At 40.4% G+C, this 21,159-nt stretch overlaps 1 protein-coding gene across 5 annotated transcripts in view; it reads right to left on the bottom strand.

Annotated features, from left to right (window-relative positions):
• The window catches only part of TNKS (tankyrase), a 138,311-nt gene that overhangs the window by 58,968 nt on the left and 58,184 nt on the right, over positions 1–21,159 (bottom strand). For all 5 annotated transcript variants that reach the window (XR_013957750.1, XR_013957751.1, XM_080626479.1 and 2 more), the window contains exons 4-5: positions 8,217–8,253; positions 7,247–7,322 (exon numbers count right to left, since the gene is read on the bottom strand). Coding sequence is in view for 3 of the 5 variants with exons in the window: in XM_080626479.1 (XP_080482605.1) it covers positions 7,247–7,322; positions 8,217–8,253 (113 nt within the window). In the remaining 2 variants the exon portion in view is untranslated. The remainder of the gene's footprint in view (positions 1–7,246; positions 7,323–8,216; positions 8,254–21,159) is intronic.

Here is a 21,159-nt window from a genome sequence, read left to right as displayed (position 1 = left end):
TGTCTTTTTCTGAAATAAAAAGACATCAGGAATATTTTTTTTATATTTTTAAATTCTTAATTTTATTAGACTAATCAAGGAGAAAGTACTTGTTCTGAACCAAGAATACACATGGTCAATCGTTAATCTAGTTTTAATGCGTAACTCCTTTGCTCCTCTCCTCTGCACAAGTTATTCTTCTGTTGTAGACAAGCCTCGAGACTAGAGACTCTTGATATATCTACAAGCACCTCAGTTCAAGAAGGACAGGGACCTGCTGGAGAGAGTCCAGCGCAGAGCAACTAAGATGATTAAGGGAGTGGAGCATCTCCCTTATGAGGAAAGGCTGAGGGAGCTGGGTCTCTATAGTTTGGAGAAGAGGAGACTGCGGGGGGACCTTATTAGTGTATATAAATATATAAAGGGGGAGTGTCATGAGGATGGAGCCAGGCTCTTCTCAATGGCAAACAATGATAGGACAAGGGGTAATGGGTACAAACTGGAACACAAGAGGTTCCACTTAAACTTGAGAAGAAACTTCTTCTCAGTGAGGGTGACAGAACACTGGAACAGGCTGCCCAGGGGGGTTGTGGAGTCTCCTTCTCTGGAGACATTCAAAACCCGCCTGGACACATTCCTGTGTAACCTTATCTAGGTGTTCCTGCTCTGGCAGGGGGATTGGACTAGATGATCTTTTGAGGTCCCTTCCAATCTCTAACATACTGTGATACTGTGTGATATACCAGCAGAAAAAGCTCATTAAATTTTGGGGAAGATAAAATGTAAATAATATATCACATGTGACATGTATAGAGTATACACAGAGATTCAGACATACTCTTGGATATGACAAAATGCCTTGCACCAGGTATCTGCTCACAAGTCTCTCCTATGAGGAAAAGCTGAGCGAGTTGGGGTTGTTCAGCTGGAGAAGACTCCAGGGAGACCATGAAGCAGCCTTTCAGCTCTTAAAAGGGCCTCTTAAAGATGGGGAGAGACTTTATCAGGGCCTGCTGCGATAGGATGATAGGTGATGGTTTTAAACTAAAATGGGAGATTCAGGCTGGATGCGAGGAAGAAATCTTTTACAGTGAGGGTGGTAAAACAGGTTTTACCTGGGTGGCACAGGTTTCCCAGAGAGGCGGCAGATGCACTATCCCTGGAAACATTCAAGGTCAGGCTGGATGTGGTTCCCAGCAACCTTATCTAGTTGAAGATGTCCGTGTTCATAGCAGGGGGGCTGGCCCAGATGACCTTTAAGCGTCCCTTCCAGCTCAAACTGTCCCATGATTCTAAGTCTTTAGCTCAAATAGGCAGCTTTTGTCCATAAAAAAGTGCTCATTTTCACAATATTTATTTATGTTAAACAATGCTTTTTTTGTATGAGAAATTTTTTTCCGAAAGATGCTCCATACTCACCTGAACATAATCTGCACACCATAAATTTATAGAACAAACAGATCTATAGGTTTATTAGCATTATAGGTTTATTAGTTTTTATTTTTATTACTGTAGCACAAGAAAAACACACAATTTTTTAAAAATTTTAAAATAATAAAAAAACCTTTAAACAAAGGTTTATTGTGTCACTAGCACACAATTTGTACACAAGTCTTGCAATACATGGCATTTTTCTTCAATCCCACAGCTCCCAGAGCGTAGATGATTCTAAGAGAATCTGAAGCTCTGGTCAAGTCTATACAATCAATAACGGTAAAGAAAAAGCTTGTGAAAACATGGATCAATTGTTCCATCCAGGCTCAGAAATCGGAAGGTATTAAACTTTAGGATTTTTCATGAAAACAGCCAAGAATAACTAGAATTTGGGAAGAAGGGCTGCCAAATCTATTTACCAACAGCAAACTGGAGACTCCCCAGTAAGAGAAGACATAACTCACCTGGATCTCACTAGAATTCAAATTCTATTTATCAGTCCTTTGTTTACATGCTGATCAAGGCTGATCTCTCAACAGAGAAAGCAGCAGAGGAAGCAAGAAAAGGACTCTACAACCCCATAAGACAGACTGTTGTTTGGTATCAGAGATGTCTCAATAGCAGGAGCTGAGAGGGCCCTCCATCCTCTCCACACAACACACACCTGCAAGATCTTGTGCAGTGGTTGCTTCAGGCCAAGGATGCTGGTACTCAGCACTGCATTGCAGACCTTCTCAGAGTACATCTTACATCTGTACCCTGCACCCATGACCCTGGATGATGCTGTGCACAAGAAAAATGAACGTCTGTATGGCAGGAAGGAATGGGCTGAATAAACAGCCTAAATGAAACCCAAGAGGCAAGTACGTCTCCTATGACTCAGAGTTTAACGCAAAGGCCTGCTACTGGTATTCTGGCTCCAGGGTTGTCTACATCTGGTTTGGAAAAGCAAAACAACAGCAGCACTGGGGAGGCATACTAACAAGTATTAAGGACTGGTACTGGGAGCTGTTAAGGACTGAAAACTGGGAATAAACAAAGAAAGGGACACCAGGAGCCAGAAGACTACAGTGAAATCAAATGAGGTAGGGCCACATGCGCACTAGGAATGGCCTTGTAATAAATAATTGCCTTTCTTTCTTTTCCCCCATGGGATCACTGCCTCATGATCACTGGAAATGCATTGTTTGCAGGTTCTCTAGTTCACTTGCTGCAGAGATTTCTGCATTTCTAGTTTCTAAGGAGCAAGGCAGGGAGGGAAAGTGCAGGAAAGAAAACAACACAGCTGCGGAGGAACTGCATCCTGTGCTGCCTTCTGGTAGTAATTCCTGCCTCATGCTGAACAAATACCTGGGACCAAGCTGTTCACAGGTAATGCCATGGCATTCTCTGCTTTTCATGTGGTTCATACAAAATATAAATACAAAATGCACCTGCAACAGATCAATGGAAAATATGCAGAATGCATACAAAGCATGCATTTTATTTTACAGAAAAGAGATTGTTCTGTGCTCCAAAGAGCTCAAAATCTCAGCTATCTACTCTACTTCAAGAGATATGAACCTTGAGAAAAAGCAGCAAAATAAACTGTTTGAGTAACTCCTGACCAGAGAAGCTGGGTTCCCTTGCATAAAGGGAAGGTTTTATTCAACTGACACCTGAGTATTTTAGTGCCAGCAGTATCTGGGCATGCATACAGGAGTAGGATATTATATACCAGCAAAAATCCAACCTCCCACTGCTAACAGCTACCATGTCAGCTGGAGGCAGTTCACTTTGGAAAGCTCTCAAGAAGTGATGTGGGAAGTCTGCCTTGTAGAGAAGAGTTCTCATCTGAGTTGCTAAAACCAATGCTTTCTTATTAGCTCAGATACTTCCGTATTTTAAAAATGGAGGCAACATCAGTTTCTTCCTGAAACAGCTTTCCAAAGGAAATGAGAGAGCCAAGAGCTTCAACTCCATCTGCAACCATGATACATTCTATTTTAAATCCATCTCCTGCCACTAACTATTACATTAGGTAAACTGCGGCTGGTAACAAGTCAGAAATCCAGTTCCCATGACAAAATAATACTGCCTTAGCTTCTGGAAGCAGACAGGAAGGAACCCGTTGTTTTAAAATAGTCAAACACGTCTTCTGAAAATTCACCCACAACTGACTCTTGAAAAAGACATCCCCAGAAGGAAAATAAAACGCGTTTGAGGGAAAACAACGGGGGCTGTAAAGCAAGCTACAGAGCCCACATACCTTCGCATAGACACAGACATGTAAGCAGGTGGTGTGGCTTTTAACAGTGTGAAAGTTCAGCACCACATGTTAACTCCAATACTATAACATGTCTTCTAGAAGTCACTCCTTCTACAGATCACATGAAGACCAAAAGGTTTGGCAGAGCACAGAGGCTGGACACAGTGAAATTTCAGAGCCTTTGGGAGCAGGCTTTGCGTTTGGTGCGAGTTCTGTTTTGACAGAGCAAATGCTTTGCAAAGCAATCTAAACAGAAGTGATGTAACACACAAATGGTTACACACACCACCACATCCTAAAAATTCTGTGATTTTCAGTCTCCTGATGGAAAAAAAATCAAAACAAGACTAACTGGCATGAAAAATGACTATTGTATTTCAGCTCACACACTGCTTTCTAAAAAGCAAATAGGAGAGTTTCAGAACAACCCCAATAGCTCTTGTGAAATTTGACCCTTGCATAACACTCATTTGCACACACTGCACCATATAGCTCTGTACTGCACAACTCTGTACTTGTGCGCTATTATTTGTGCCCTCATCTATATTCAACAGGCACATAGCCAACAGTTACTATTAAATCAACCATTACCTAGCTCAATGAAATAGTTGTTTCCTCACGGTATTATTGTTGATTTTCCTTGGTCATCAAAACAAAACCCCATGAATTACCTAAGTCCTTCGAATGCAGGAATGCTTTAGCTGATGTATAAAATTGCTTTCTCTTTTGCACACAGTCCTTCATTTTTCACTCCAGAAAATAATTGCAAGAGTAGCAACAGAGAATGAATTCCCTCTTCAGGAACAGATGAAAAGGTTCAGTAATGTGAACATTTCTACAGTGCTCATAATCTAACCTTGACTTGGAGGGGAAGAAGCAAGTGCAGTTTTCACTCCTATTCAGTCTTTGACCACTATGCTAAACAAACAGAGCAACAGTTATCAGCACTAGCTGTAATGTTTTAGCAGCATGGACTCCAGTCCAGTAGGAATTAGACTTTGGCTATTAATACTTTTCAAAAGGCTACAACCAGCACACAGAATGCAGTAATTCTTTGTTATTTCTAACCTGAGCTGGTTTCAAACCAGTGAGCTACTGTCAGAGTTTTCCACCTTTTTTTATCCATTTTATGAAGCACAAGATGGGGTGTTTGGGAAATCCAGCAACACCAGATGTTGGTATAGTTGGGACAGAGAAGAGATCTGGGGCAGGGGTAAACTTCATACAGCAACAAAGGAAGCGATACTGTATATATCCTGACTATTCTGATATTCACTTCTAGTGCAATGGGTATTAAATAACAAATTCTGGAAAGTCACACCCCAAAGTATGAAAAGACAGAACCACCACCTGTTACACAGGAAAGAAAAAATCACCTACTTAGTACTAGGACTCAATTTCCTCACCTACAAAGCTAAACATTTCCCTTATCAGAGTAGTGCTGGACATCCCAGAAGCATGCAAATCTGAGGAATGCACAGACTGTAGAAGCATGTACACAAGAGGTTATGGATGTGTCCATACAGCACAGGAAGCATGCTGCTCAGAATCTCCGGCCACTTCACAGAGTCTGCACTTCTGGCCTGGCAGCTATGTTAGGTCTGTGGCCTTAAGCTGTGGTAAGTTTGAGGCGTAAAAACTCAAGGGATCTGTAAAAAAATAACTACAAAAAACATCAAGGAATGCAAGAAACAACTTCCAAAATGGAAAATCAGCACAGGTCAGCTGGAGGCAGCTACACCAGCAGAGACTTTATTTACAAGAATGCTGTGCTGTAGGCTGAAAAGCTCATTTAACTTGCAGCACAGCTTAGAATGATTAAACCCAGAGTGATCTTGGAATAGAGGACCTCAAAGCTTTGTCTTACACATACTTAACAGTTACACAGCACACTTGCTACGGAGATTTACTTCAATAAAGAGTCTGTTCATATATGGTGGGGAAAAAACAATTAAAATAGTATCTGGAAGACATCATTAAAAGAAGCTAATTAATATCAATGGCAAGTCATCTTAAAAGGAGCTCATTTACCAACAACCAAACACACACACGCAAATACCAAAGTGTCCACTTTGATTAGCTTTAGATTCTGAGCTTCAGGCATAATTTTTTTAATGCAGAGGTTATAATAATACATAAATATTTTCTGCTTTCTTAATGTAAATTTTAAAAGCTATTTAAATTTTTTATTTGCATGTCAGAGTAATAAATATTCCAGATAACACATCTGTGAGGGCTTATTCCTCTCTATATTGACAGAAATCACAAATCTGCCTTTGGCCTTAAATCAATAGCGATGGGGACTCAATTACTCAGTACAGTATTGCTGTATACCACCATGCTTAATTACAACACAGTGCACTATTAATACCTAAATACAATCTCATTTGAATGGTAAAGTCTTAAAAAAATTAAAAAGAAGGAAATAAAGAACTATAGGCAATATGTGTAGTTTTAAAATACGGGGAGATCAGATCTGACACAGCTGGACTAAAAGCCCTTGCTCATTCGCCCGTCCTCAGATTATAAAATTAATTGTTTTAAAAACCTGGAATATTCATAAACTTTCAGCAGTGATAAATGTGAACAAGCAAAAAAATGGCTTCCTTTCACGTAACAGGTATCATATGCCTTACAATTAAGAAAACATTTAAAAATGTGCATTAAGAATAGGAATGTTTTCACATGGAGCTGCTTTTTTTTTTTAATATATAATCAGCAATGACATGTTTTTGAATGAAAATGCAACAGGAACTGGCCTATCTTCATTGATTTCAGTGAAACTGGGCTGTTCCACAGCAGCTCCAGCATGAGCAGAGCTTTATATTATGCTCCAACACATTCCACCCAAAATCAAGAAAACTATGAAGGAAAACACTCCCATGCTTTTTTCTCCAAGAGTGAGATGTACTGTTACACGTGAAAGACAGTTGTTAAGAGATGCAGATTAAGAACATTCTGGTACATGGCTAAAAAAAAATAAAAATAACCAGCATTTGTAAATCCAGCAGTCTAGACAGACCATCATCTTCATGACTAAGTCAAAATCACAGGATCTACTTCTCACTCCGTATGTTCTTCCCTCCTCCAGTTTCAGCCTAATCCTTAATTTAACTCATTCAAACATCCCTGCCAGAGAAAGTCAAAACAACAGCGTCAAATTTAAGGAAATACAAAAGGTGTTAAGCATACCAATACAGTGCCAGCCTGTATGGTAGGGCATTAGGAGCTAAGCCGAACACCAACCACCGCACCTAGACAATGTTCAAGTACAAGTGACAACTTCCCTTCCTTAGTTATTTTATTCATCTGCAAGAGTACATTTTGTTTTTCTTACACAAGGTCTTAAGGTTTCACTTTGCATGTACGCAGGGTCTGACATTTGAAAGACTCACTCAAATCTGTGTCTGCTGGCTGTTGATCTGTCAAAACTGCCAGCACCAAGTACAACAGCATTTAATTTCATGGTGAAAAGACATCACTGGTTTTCCCCCCATACACTCTCTTGGCTTACACACTTCTGGTTCCTAGTATGGTTAAATTGGCCCTCCTTGAATAACAAATATAAAGCAGGTATTAACTTACCTTACGCCCATCACTTGCATGGCAGTTCACATTTAAAGGAGTCAATAAAGCCATCAGTTTTTCTTCATTACCACTCCTGTAAATGGAGAGGAGGTGATTACGGGAAGGGGAGGGGAAAAAAGAAATGCAGAGCTCTTTGCAAAACATTTGCTAAGGAGTTGGATATCAAAGACAGCATACTGAAATTTGTACTCTGCCAGGGAGAGTGTCTGATGGCTACAGGATCTTCTGAACATTTCAAAATCAAGGGTAAACACAGAAAAGAAAATTAAATTTGCAGTTAAGTGAATTACAAAAGATCACACAAAAACATCTCTTAATTTATCTTCTTAACCGCATCTCTATTTCCTTTATGCAATTTTACAGATCCTCTGAAAGCCATTTGCTGAATGAAATGTTCTGAATTAAATACATTTTCATAGTATATGGCCCATAACATTTGAAACAACTACATGGCAATATCCAGAAAATTTTCAGAAGGGTTAACGATCTATATAAAATGGTCTTGTGCTGTCAGAAGGAAGGATGAAAGCATCTTTGGAATATATGACTGAACTTTACACCTTTTGTATAGGCTTCCTTACGCTCTGTTCTGATAAAGCCTATTTTCAAAACACATCCTAAGGTAGCAGTAAAAACCAAAAGGAAAAAAAATTGTATTACTTAAATTGCCCCTAAAAAGAACAGTCACAAAACGATAAAGAGGATTTAAGCAGCTTACAAGGAAAAACTCAATATTAACCTTATAACCACCATAGTGGGGGATTTCAATTACATAAACAGGCTTTTCCATTTGTACCAGACTGTAAAGTCCAAAGAGATTCATGCTAATTAAGTGGTTTGTTTGCATCATTTAACAGAAAGGCAATGATGAAACATTACTGCTTTAAAAATCCCTTTTCCTCTCCTGCTTCTCCCTCCACCATCCCCCAGCCCCCCCAATATGCTTTATATTCTAAGCAGCACTTACCTAGCAGCTTCCAGGAGTTCGTCCTTCTTGTATTCACCTAAATGATTGCAAAATATCATGCTGTTAGCATTTGGCAGAAGACAGATTAAGAAATGCAGTAGGAAGCAAATACAGAATTAAAACAGAAGAGGAGAAAAAAGCCCACACCCCGCTGGGTGATGGAGCTGTGACGTTAGCCAGCTTGTGGAGGCAGCATCACCAGTACCTTGGAGACGGGCAGCAAATTGACGCATCTTCTTGTCCAATCCTCAGATGGAAAGGCTTTCTTCGGACAACCAATGACTGCGAAATCTTGTGTCCAGAAACACAGTCCCGCTGATAACAGCATGTCAGCTGAAGACAATGTCCCCACCCCCTGCCCTATTCAGTATGTCACATTATACTTGGGAAGCATAATAAATTCCTAGACAAAAGCGAGGCAGTGCGGCTTTTTAGAAGGTACAAATTAGCAATCTCCAAAGCTCTCACCTGCCTATTTGAATGGCAATATTAGACTTCAAGTTCTTCACAAGAGCAGTGGTTATTTTACAAAATTCAAATATTATAAAATCAGCCACTTTTCAAGAAAATACGCATTTGAAATAGAAAGCACAGACAAAAGAGCATGAACTCTCCAAGAGATTTTGTTGCAAGACTCTGAGATTACAGATAACTACGAGTAATGTTAAAGAACCATTTACATTTGAAATTCTCAGTTACAATAGACAACCCAGGAGGATTAAAATTGCATTTCAATATCTTAAAAAGAGCAATGAACAAGACCACCTGTGTAAGTAAGACCATATTCTATAAAGCTGAATCATGATGGCATTCTGCAATACAAATGTAAGGGAATTTCAGTTAGAAAAATAGCTTCTTAGCAGCTTTATAAAGCCACAGAGCAGAGAGTATCCTAAAAGGCAAAAGATGCAGGGCTTGAAAAACATACCATATGCCACCTCTGCCACAGGATTAAAGCCTAACCGCAATGCTATAAGAAAAACAGAAAGATGAAGCTGTCCTGCAAGAAATTAAAGAAACCTTTGTGCTGCCTCCTATGTATGTTTATAATAAGCCTCCAGTGAAATTCTCCTTTCAGGGGAGGAAAACTGACGATCATAGAAATGCCACACTGGACTGCAGGTAAACTGGACGGTTCCTCTGGAAACAATATCACTCAACAAAGAGCTTCTCCAGGCTGCAGGAGGAGAGTCAGAGTCCTCATCCATCCAAGCAAACAGCTTGGTACTCCCCCCATCACAGCTCCTCCAATTATCAGCAGAGGGGGACAACAACCACAACAAGGAGCACTGCTCAGCATCTTGCCTTTAGAAAAGGGCAAGGAATAAGAGGGTGAATACACACAGCCACGCACGTCCCACCCTTCTCCCTGGCCACATGGAATTCTCAGACAAAGGCAGTAACTGCATCTCATCATACTGGTGATTTTTCCTTCTACAATGTGTTTAATTGCTTTCTGAAACATACTCAGCTTTGAGGATTCACAACCTGCAGCAAAGAGTTCCACCACCAGACTGCCTCCCACATGATGGGTCTCTTAACAGAGAGCAGTTCTGTGCTGCTGAACCCCAGTGATGGAGCAGATGAGTTCAATGCAAAGCTGAAGAACTGAAATTGGCATTTCAAACACAGGCCATGAAGGTTAATTTAGCTTTTGGAAGAAATTATACATCTGTCTTAACGAAAACTTGATAATGAAACCAGTAAAATGACACAAAAATATGACTGCCTTTGTCTTGCTGTCACTCTTTGACTTCATCAGAGGGGGCTCCTGTCCACCACAGGCAATTGCCTTTTCAAGCCATGGTATATGTTCCTCTTTTTTGACTTTAATGAAGCTAGAATACCGGGCACAGTTGTAAGTGTTTCAGATCAATGGTGAGTGAAAAGCTCTGGCCAGCATGTGAGGAGGAAAACAAAGATACTCTATTACTACAGCATTACTTGTGCAACAATATCAAACAGCTGGATTTCCTGCAGGAGAGTTATTGGCCTGTATTATATCAACACTTTAGGAACCTAATCAGATTAAAAGACCAGTATGCACATTCTGGTTGCAGTGCGTCCAGCAGTCCTAACCAGGCTTTTGAACACTATTAGGTTAGGCAGTTGTAATAACATTTTTCCTTCATGCTCAGTAAGTTGGTACTTTAAAACACAAAAGCACTTCGATTAGCTGACCATCAGAAATGTAAGGCTGTGGCTCTTGGTTTAGAAATGTCCCACTGAATGCCCAAGTAAATTGGTTACTTTTACTAAGTGGTACTTTTTTTAGAAGGTATTTACTGGTACTGTTGAAATTCATAAAAGCTATTCCTGAAACTTGTCACAGCTCTGCCACACTGTACTAGGGATTAGGAAAAACATCTTCTAATGGACTAACTTTACTACTCTCAAAAACCCATCATATGTTCCAAAGTAACACCTAAAATTATGCAGGTGCTTATAGCACATCATCATGTTTCCTAAGAAAGGCCAAGTGCACTTCACAAGACTCTGCTCTCCTGGCTAGGAGCAGGATCAAGGGATAACCCTTGACCACTGGAGCAAACAGCTGGTGGGATGTCACTGAGCAGAGAGGGCTGATGGCATTTGGGAGAAGTGGGTGGCACTGTCTGCAGGCCTGGCTGCTGCTGGAGCAGGCTGTGTTCCCAGCAGAGGGCTCTGCCAACACAGCTAAAGCTGCTTGCCTACTGAGTGTATCAAAGGCCATCCTACAGCATCTGGCCACAGCTACTTCATAAAATATTCATTTGCAAAGCACCTGAAAACAAACCATGTGTGCTTGTGGCAGAAATGAATTTCAAGTTCTGAGCTGAAGTACAGGAATACAGACCATCAACCTCACATAACACTTCTGTAAGAAGACATTCAAAGAATGTCAAACTGTTTGACTTGAACCAAGCTAACAGCATCACTTGAAGAGCTCCTTTGGGCAGGGTAGGATTTACAGTTTTGCAAAAGGGCATCTGCAGAACAAAGCACAGGTAACAGCCTGAATTACTCTTCCAGATCTCTTGGCAGTTACCAGCTTTGAGAGAAAAACATCCTTCCAATCACAGTGTCAACACAGAGGATTTTCAGCAGCAATATTTTGTATAGCACAAAGCCTGCCAGCCAGAGGTGTGAAAGTTAATGTCGTTAGGCCTTGCCACAGAAGACCAAACCTGATATATAAGGCTGAAAACAATTTTTATCTATTTGCTATTTGGCCTCTCTGTCATATTTCAGGTCAACCCATCCCTTCTGTGTTTCATGGGAAGCCCAAACAACACGTATCCACAACACCAGACACATCCTGCCACACTGGAACTTGCCAGGCATGCCTCCCTTCTCTGTATAAGAGAGCCCAGAGTGACAGCCCAGAAAGGCTACCACTTCTTGTCCCAGTAGCCCACAAGGAGAGCACTGAACTTGCTCACCTCCACATGCTGGGTACCCCACAGACAGTCGGCTTGGGAATTTCCAAAGGTGAAGACAGAAAGAGTGTGAAATGGGGAACAGAACTATACCAAAACAGTGCCCCTGTTCCTATCAGATAGCAGGCAAAAGCTGGTACTTAAGCAGAAACTGCTCAGTGTCTGGTGCTCACTGCATCCAATCAAATTCACTGCTTACAGCTTGCTCAGCACCCTTTAAACCATGAATTTCTCTACTTGCTTCCAGCTCCAGATCACACTGCTGCTGCTCCATTTATGTTGGAACTAAGAGGCCACCACTGGTAACTACAGATAATTGGTGTTTCAAAATGCAGCTACCACCAGGCACCTAACCAGCCCGATCTCTGTCCTCTCCCAGGAGAAAAAACAGTTATCTCCCAGACATCTGATTAGCTGCTGTGAACTAGTGACCACAGCTCCACACGCTATGCAGCCACTGCTCTACCTGTCCCTAGCTGCATTTTGCAGTAGCTGATTAGCAGCGCGCGCTTATTAGTTATCAGACATCAGTGGCCACTTGCACCCAGCAGTTAAGCAGATCAGTAGCTGGAAGCTCAATTGAGATCTCAGTAGAAGACAAGAGACCTTGCCTTGCACCGAGACAACATGCTGATCAGCAGCCAGTTTTAATCCAGCCGCAGCAGATGAAAGTAACTGAAAGAAGAGGGCATACTGAGCTGGAGACATACACCAATAAATGCAGGAACATTGTACTTGGAGAATGAAAGACAGGCTGAAATCTTCATGGGCTCCTAATGTATTCCTTTCATTTGCGCTTTCCAGCTTAATGATAAAAGCTGCAGCCAGAAAAGGACAACTAGGCTGTTGCAGCTAGTCTCCATGAGTCCTCCTCTACCATCAACCTGTTCTTCCTACTCCTCATCTTCAGGGTGTCATCTTACTAATGTGGTTACTGGTGCCACATGATTATGTGGTGTTATACTGGGTCACACTGAAAAGCTAAGTGCAGCATATATCAATTCTGGTACTCTGTTATCAATTCTGTTAAAGAGCTACAAACAATATTCTGCCAGTCTACTCCTAGCTTTAATTCACCAGCAACCTTTGCATTTTAAACTTATAAGCCTGTGAAACACGACCATCATATACACATGCATATGAGACAAAAGAAAAATCCCACATTCTGGAAAAAACTAACACAATGAATCAACCCTACAGTGCACTTTACAAATAACTTTCACTGTCTCCTAAAAGTGTTGAAATTTCACCTGAAAAACCTATCTGAATGCATGGCATAATCCAACAGGGCTTTTTCAATGTACCTGCACTAAGAAACAAAGTGAATTGCTCTCCTCTCCCACTCTCCCCCTACATGTCAGCTAATACAGAAACCTATTCGGAGCCAAAATGTCAACCTGGACAAAGCAGGTTTTGTGTTATCATGCCATCATGTGTCAGTTTTTCACAGTGAGGACAATTCCCTAAAAATTAATGTCAAAGAGATTAAACCAAGCCATTATTATCCAAAATAACAGCAGACAACGATGGGGGAAAAATAGATTGAAAATATTTTCAACCATACTGAAAAACTAAGGAGGATGAATAAGGCAGACATCATCTGGGATCACAAATTTAAATCCACAGAATGCTGGTAAGCAGTGAAAAATTTTACACTAGCCAATGGTACCCCACTTTGGAGATACGTGACAAGAGGATGTGGGCCCGATGAACATACCACTGTGGCCAATGGCTGAGGAGAGGAGATTAATGAATATTACAATCACAGAATGGCTAAGGTTGAAGGGAGTCTGGTGGATGGTTCTCTCATCCCGCCCTTCTACTCAGGCAGGCCACCTAGAGCAGCCTGCCCAGGACTGTGCCCAGGCAGCTTTTGAATCTCTCCAAGGTTGGAGACTCCACAACCTCTCCGGGCAACCTGTGCCAGTGCTTGGTCCCACGGAGCTTGACTCATTACCTTTACAGGTGGCCATCTCTTCAGGACCTTTTGGTTCTTTCTTAGCAGCTGCAGCCCTAGCAGCGCTGCAAGTCTGTGGTGAAATCTTGCTCCATCAGAAAACATGGCAACTCTACATTTGACTGACCATGTATAGACTACAGCTTCTTACTGGCTGCCTACCTTGAAAACCTTAATTACTGCTTTTAAAAATACATGTCCCACACAAAGATTGGCAAGATATTAATGAACAGCCCAGCAGAGATTTTTTTTGAAATATTCACAATTACCCAGCAACACAGGGTATATGGGATCTCCAACACAGCAGCAGAGACAGTGGGTATCAGAATCTGGCCTTTTTTTCACTGAAGTGTTCCTGGTAACGTCCCAACCAGGTACTCTGCTAGCACATGACTGCTGGGAAAACAGCAGAGTCCTGATACAGAGAGTGGGAGGGCTGAGAACTTTGTTTTTCCACCAGATCCATTACTTCATTCAGCTCAGCCCATATCCATGCACACAGGTCCCTGAGAACGAAGAGTCTGGACAAAGTAGTGCAGAGAGGAAAGAAGGGCACTGCTACAAAGAAAGCAATCTATGGACCAGAATCTAGGGTCTCGCAAGAAATAAATACTGCAGAAATACATTAAAATACACCTTCTCTCTGACGCTCCAGGACTTCACAGATCTACAAGTGAGCAATAAGCACACATCCACATATGCCATCCTTTTTAATCCACTGCAATTTTTGGGGTAATATTTAAGTATTTAAACAAATATTCAAGTTATAATCAGAGCAAGAGGTTTTCAGTGCTTGTGACAGACTAGCAGTTGACTTGTTTTGATTGTTTGTTTCCCACCTCCTTTTTTTAAACCAAATTTTATCTTCAACGTGGCTACTTTTGGAAGGGTCCAATCATGCCATTAAAATACTCATCAATTCCTTCTTCCCCATTTAACTTTTCTTATAAGTAAAGCAACAGGTGAGACTAAAAGATGGAGTTAAATCAGAGCAAAGTATTTTTACTACCCAAAATGCACAAGCTTGTGGAAAATGACTGCCTGACACAGCAAAAAAATAAATTCAACAATACAAAAGAGGTATTTTGAAATAATACCCTTTTGGGAAAGGGCATTTATAACTAAGAAATACAAGAAACACATGAGAAGGAAACGGAACAGAAATAATAACTTCAGATTTTATTATTATACTCCCTTACATCCCATGTGTTTAGGGTTAATTTCTTTATGCCTCTCGCACTTCTCCACTCAGCTGTTTCACACAAGTAAATGGGCTGATTTTATAAGCTGTCTAATAGGCTTCACCAGGAGCACAGCAAGATCCTAATTTTAAGTTCCAGTCACAGAGGAAAAACACCAAAGCAACCCTAGTATATACAAGAGTAACAGAAAAGCAACGCAGCAAATAATGTCTTCAAAAACAAGTTGCAGACAATAGGGAATGTTACCATAGGGTCTGGTACTTTGACTCTTCCTCTTCTGTTGAGCACATGGATTCAGATTAGTCATTTGTAACAGAGATTTAAAAATTGAAAGTATCTGAGCTTATAGTGAAGTGCTTTTGGGGACATGTTTTAAAGGGGACTGGGAATTAAAGAAATAAGCAAATACCATTTGGTTTGGGCCACAACTCTACCACTGAGCTATCAGCATCCTATCCGGAATAACTTCCAGTTAGGCAGACAGGGCTCAAATCCAGAGCACTTCTGATTTAGTCTTCTAGAAACAGAAAGCAGCATCTCTTTTAAGGCCTGGCAGGAAGCAGCACATCAGGAAATCTGCAGCCTTGCATAGCGCAAAGCCTCTGCCTTAAGTGATGGAAGAGGCTCTTGTCTAGTAAGCCATGAATTCAAAACACATATAGTAAATAAGCATACATAAGAAACAGTGGTTATCAAACGTCATCTTCTTATCAAAGTATAAATTGCACACATTCTACATTATGCAGTTTAGTCACTAAGAAAGATTAGGTGGTACATCAAAATTGGCCTTTGGTGCATGTGCAATAATAGCACCATTAAGTTTACATTTTGCGCATAACATACTTTTGTTTCTCAGAGGAGCTCTTTCCAGTGGTGCTGGTTATTTGTTAAAAAATGCTATCACATTTCCTTCACCATACAGTGGCAGGAAGATGAAAAAGCCCCTTTGTCAGAGGGTTTCCAATTTCTTAACTCTTAAATCATAAGAAACAAAGATGAAGTGAAGTTAATCACAGAATACAGAAGAATCTTCCTGAATGTGCAGTAACAAAACACCCTAAAACTACCCATCACATGGTAATCCATATAATCATCTTACCTTCAAAAATGCTACCAGACCCTACAATATAATCTCTTCTGAAATAATAAGTCTGACAAATCTTCTAAACCCCATTCTCTTCAGTATACCTTTACAAGCAGTTTCAATTTCTTTATATTAGTAGTGCATGCTACTCAAACACCATGCACACATCCATTTTTTATTTGTAGCATGGTAAACATTATTTTCAATACATCTGCGCTATTTCAGAATGCTGTACTTTCCTTGAAGACACAACACCACTCATCTGTCACATTTTCAGACTGAGATTGGAAGTGGAAAAAGAGGAAAAAGAATTACAGGATTTCAAGAGACTGGGAAGAAAATCCAGACATCCTGCAATCAAAACACACTGGCGAGAGGGGGAAAATCTGAAGGGGTCAAAGCTCACCTTTTCAAGTTCAGTACTCATGAGACCTCTTCCGATATACACATGGAAAAGGAAATCTGATTGTGTTTTTTACCAGAGCTTTTGAGCCTTCCCCATCACCCACCCCTTCATGGCTAATGCAAAAGCAACATTCCCATGGCTCTCCCTCTTCCCTTCATTTCTTTTTGCTATCAGCAAAAACAAACCTCCACTGTAATTTCCACTACTCCAGCCATGCTCTGTATTAACAACTAATCAACTTCCATTTTCCCAGCAATTACTTCTTTCTCATTTCTGCTATACATCTGCATATGTATTTTCCTCTGGGATTTCTAGGAAATCTTTCTGGAGGAAGACAAAGGACTAAGAAGCTTTGTCAGAGACTTGAGTACAGTGAAGGTGGATAGACAGCCAAGTAGCATATCCAGAACTGAGCAGGAGAAATAGGCTGCTTCCATATTAGTGCTTCCTTTTTAAAAGGCAGCTCCCTCTCCTGTCCTTCCAAACAATCTCCTCAAGCAATGAACCCTATTTTATTCCCCCAGAATATTCTCTAAAGAGAAACCCCCAAAATGCCCATTTATAAGTGACACAAAGCATAGAATATAAAAAGTAACCCTCAGGAAAGCCATATTGTATAAAAGCAAGCTCCAAAATTATGCTGCATCACCCAATCTTTCTCTGAAAAGAACTCCAGAGTGAACATGAACAGACTAAATTTTGCAGTCTCTCCAATTCTCCCACTGCAGATAAAACACACTTGCAAGCTGAGGACACTGTGTCTGAAAGTCTATACCTGGATTCAAAATTGAAACATTTATTTTAACTAAAAAACCTTATACTCTTAGACACAGCAAACACGACTGATTTTGTACTAACAATTTGTACACATTTAAAGAAGTGGGGGTTCTGATGTTTGCTAGGAAATGAATAAGACACACAAAATGTACATATGTGCCAAAGTATACTATTACCAACTTTAAAGGTTTTTTACTGAACAGTACAATCCTTCCTCTTTCCATCTCAAGCTGTCCCATGTATCCAAACTTACTCTACAAGCTTGAGGAAATGAAAGCTGCAACATTGTAAAAATGCACAGGTGTTGCCAGGATTGCCCTGCAGCACAAGTCCTGGAAGGAACTCAAAGCCAGTTAAATCACTTCTCTACCTCCCAGATAAAAAACACAAAACATTTCCTATGCCTGCTGGGCTAGAGTAGTGAGAAGAAGGAAGGAACTCCTTTATAACTGGAGGAAACACAAGGCAAACCTGTCAAACACACAGCAATGAAATCACATCGCTTTATTTCGGAAGTTAAAGAAATCAATGCCGCAACATTATCTTTATTACCAAGAGCAGGTATCATTAAGGGGGGCGGGAGTCAACTTATTTTAATGCAACACTTGGCAAAGTACAGCAAGTAAATCCTTATGAAAAGAAAGCAAAACAGAGGTAACAGATTTTGTTAAAATGACCAACCTTGTCACTCCAAACAGGAAGCCAATCTGTCAACAGTTCAGTTTAAGTATTTTGAAAAGTATGCATTTCCCCACAACGAAAGGGTGGTTAACAAAACAACCAAACCTCTTTCCCACTTGTATTAAAGTCACATAACTCAAATAACTTTGCCTCACTGTTGCAGGCAAATTTTCCCTCCCCATGCATTTTTATTTGCCAGTTCATGGTCAAAAGACAGTTGGAAAATAAAGAAAAGCTTGGTACAATTTGGGGGAGAGAGGAGACTGCCACATGACTAGAAACAGGGTAAGTGGATGGATATGAAAGTTTAATGCTAGTACCCCAGAATAAAAAGCAGCTGTGTTTGACTTGGAACATACTTCTCCTCCCTTTATCCTTCCCATCAGAACTTAAGGTATAGCAAATACACACTTAAAAGCAACACTTCCCTTTGTTTTGTCTCACTTTTAAAAATAATCTTTAATGCCTTTTCAGAACACATATTTGCACTAGGAGTGATCAGCCACAGTAACTCAGCTCAAGCTTTGCCTGCTCTGAGAAGTCGTGTGGTCTCTGTGTACTCGGGCAAAATAACTAGGGATGTGTTTTAAGTGGAAAGAAAAGTATGGATTTACGTATGATGTTTGGAATGTAGATCTGCAAATGGCTGTCCTCACTAAAAATATCTATTATAACAGCAGTTGGGGGAAAATAAATTTGTTATTTACATTCAGACACTATTTGCTACTCCTGTTACAATAACATACCACAAGATGAAAATACAGCAATAATCAGATCTACTGCTAATACACAGGAGGTTGACTGTGAAGGGTTACATTATTTACCAACAATGAAAGACTAATTACACACTATGTATAACTCAAGTTTTGTAAATATTTTCAGTCCCTTATATCAACCTCATTGTTTTAAATACTTTGCTAGATGAATGCCTGATGGAATAACATAGTTGAATGGACCTACAGTGATCATCTAATCCAACTGCCTGACCACTTCAGACCAAAAGTTAAAGCATGTTGCTAACGGCATTGTTCAAATGCCTCTTAAACACTGACTGGTTTGGGCTGTCGATCACCTCTCTCTAGGAAGCCTGTTCCAGTGTTTGTCCATCCTCTTGGTAAAGAAATGCTTCCTCACGTCCAACCTAAACCTCCCCTGGAACAGCTCTGAACCATCTCCAACATCCTGTCACTGGACACCAGGGAGAGGAGCTCAGCATCTCCCTCTCCACTTCCCCTCCTCAGGAAGCTGCAGAGAGCAATGGGGTCATTCCTCAGCCTCCTTTTCTCCAAACTAGACAAGGCCAAAGGCCCCAGCTGCTGCTCATAGGAATAATAGGATTATACATATGATTTCTTAAAAAAAAAAAAAAAAAAAAAAAAAACCAAACAAAAACAAACAAAAAAACCAAAACAAAAAAAAAACAAACAAACAAAAAAAAACTTGTTGCCCTAAATGACAATATGGTTCACTACAAAGACTGGAAACAGAATAGCACCACAGGAAAAAAGAAGGCTGAAATAGATACTAACTCATTAATTAAAAGCAAGAGCTTTAGTTCACCAGACTGCTGTTATTACGTTTCACCTCTAAAGAAGAGCACTGGTTCTTCAATTTTTCATTTATGCACACAGTTTCATTTCACGCAATACAGAGCTGCCTCTTCAAGAGATACCCTACACAAGGTGACTACGGAAACCAGTCACCAGTTACATCCAGCTTGACACTGTTGATTCCAATAATAGAAATAAAGTGCACATGGTATAAACTTAAGTACCAGGACTTCACTCTCACAGATATATCCATGAATAAAGCACTTTCCAAACCCGATGTTTCCTCTTTGTTGTGGACCAGAAAGGAAACACATAAACTGCATCTATCCTCAGCACGACAGCTCTGCAGGTTTCTGTACAGACCTGCAGTGAAAGGTAGCTTTAATTACATTCTGCCTGACGTGGGAAAAAATACTGCTTTCCAATCTCAGTTACTTCCAGTAATTCTCATTAGATTTCAAAACTCTGCTCACCTCAAATAATTCAAAAACATAATTGGCCAAAAAGTATTCCTACATTCCTCATTCATCAGAACCATGAATGGTATTAAATACCCCCAAGAAAATACATTTAAATGATCCTCTTATTAGGTAATAGGATTACCTGCAGCTCCTAAACCAGCCTATTTTGCCAATGGCTCTATTCCAAGTTATTCTGAGGTACCCTTCATTTTTAACTTCCAAAAAGTGGTATTTTAAACTCCCATTTGACTTAAAATGAAAGACAGCCATGCAAGAGTTAATGCAGGTCCTCTCTACTGTGTCCTAAGTATGAGTTCAGCATGAGCTAACTCAGTAATACCACTCCTTCCAGATAGCACACACCATCAGAGAGAAGTAATACTGTACCTTCCCTACCACCAGCTTCAGATTCCTGCTTATCTGCTTCTGTTAGAGCCCAGTTACTGATTCAGATGGTGAGATCTACTACAGAGAGATCTTGTTTCATGACACTGACTCTTCTTTTTGCCATTCTCTGTGCATACCTCCCCAAGGCAAAGCCAAGACAGTTTGTAAGAGAACTCTGTCTTCAGAGAGCTGGATGATGAAAACTTCCAGAGAAAGGACAGCTCTTGCTAGATCACACTGTGCCATTAAAACAGTTCTAGCATACATGACTAGCATAACATCCTTTACGACAGTCAAAATGGTTTTGGATTTGGATGAAGGACATAAGGCTGAAAAGAAACAGGCGAGGAAATATTCAAAAGGAGAGAGTACTGAAAGCTTATGGTTTTCCTTTTTCTGTTCAACAGTCACATCAGCAGCCTTGAACCCTGTAGGTGGGCTCTCTAGGAGTCATCAAACTACCCAAGACATTAGTCTACCTCTTTTTTGTCAAGACAGTTTTTGCATTCACCATTCTGGCCCAAATAGGTTATGCTTAGATAAGGAAGCCCTCATCATTCTTGAGCATACAGATCATGCACCATCAGAAAACTTCCCTCTAAGAATCAGCGGTGTTCTCTGGCAACTTGAGTCATACTTGGAAGTATGGTACTTTCAGCTAGTTCTTCAAGATGCTGTGCTCCTGACCACTGCAAAGAGAGAATATCTTATATGGGAATGTACAGTCACATACAATAAGAGGCCCCAATGTATACAAGTCAAATTGTTCTTCGTCTGCCTTGCTTTGTTTTTCCAGGAGAAAAACACTCACCTACCATACTGCAGTAGTGCAGACAAAAGTGGGTGTATTCTTGAGATGGAGCCACATTTTCCCTGCCAGTGATGAGGAGCAGGCTTCCCTGGACAGCTCAACACAACTTCAAGAGACAAAAAGATCCACGAGAGGAAGATTTACTAGGTAATTAGACCAACAATTTCTAGAACACTGATGAGAGTTCTCATCTAGCTCCCTGAGGATA

The sequence above is a fragment of the Psittacula echo genome (genome assembly GCF_963264785.1).
Source record: "Psittacula echo genome assembly, chromosome: 1".
Classification (NCBI taxonomy): Eukaryota; Metazoa; Chordata; class Aves; order Psittaciformes; family Psittacidae; genus Psittacula; species Psittacula echo.
Note: the sequence above shows the minus strand (reverse complement) of the source record. Positions and strands in the feature narration are given on the sequence as shown.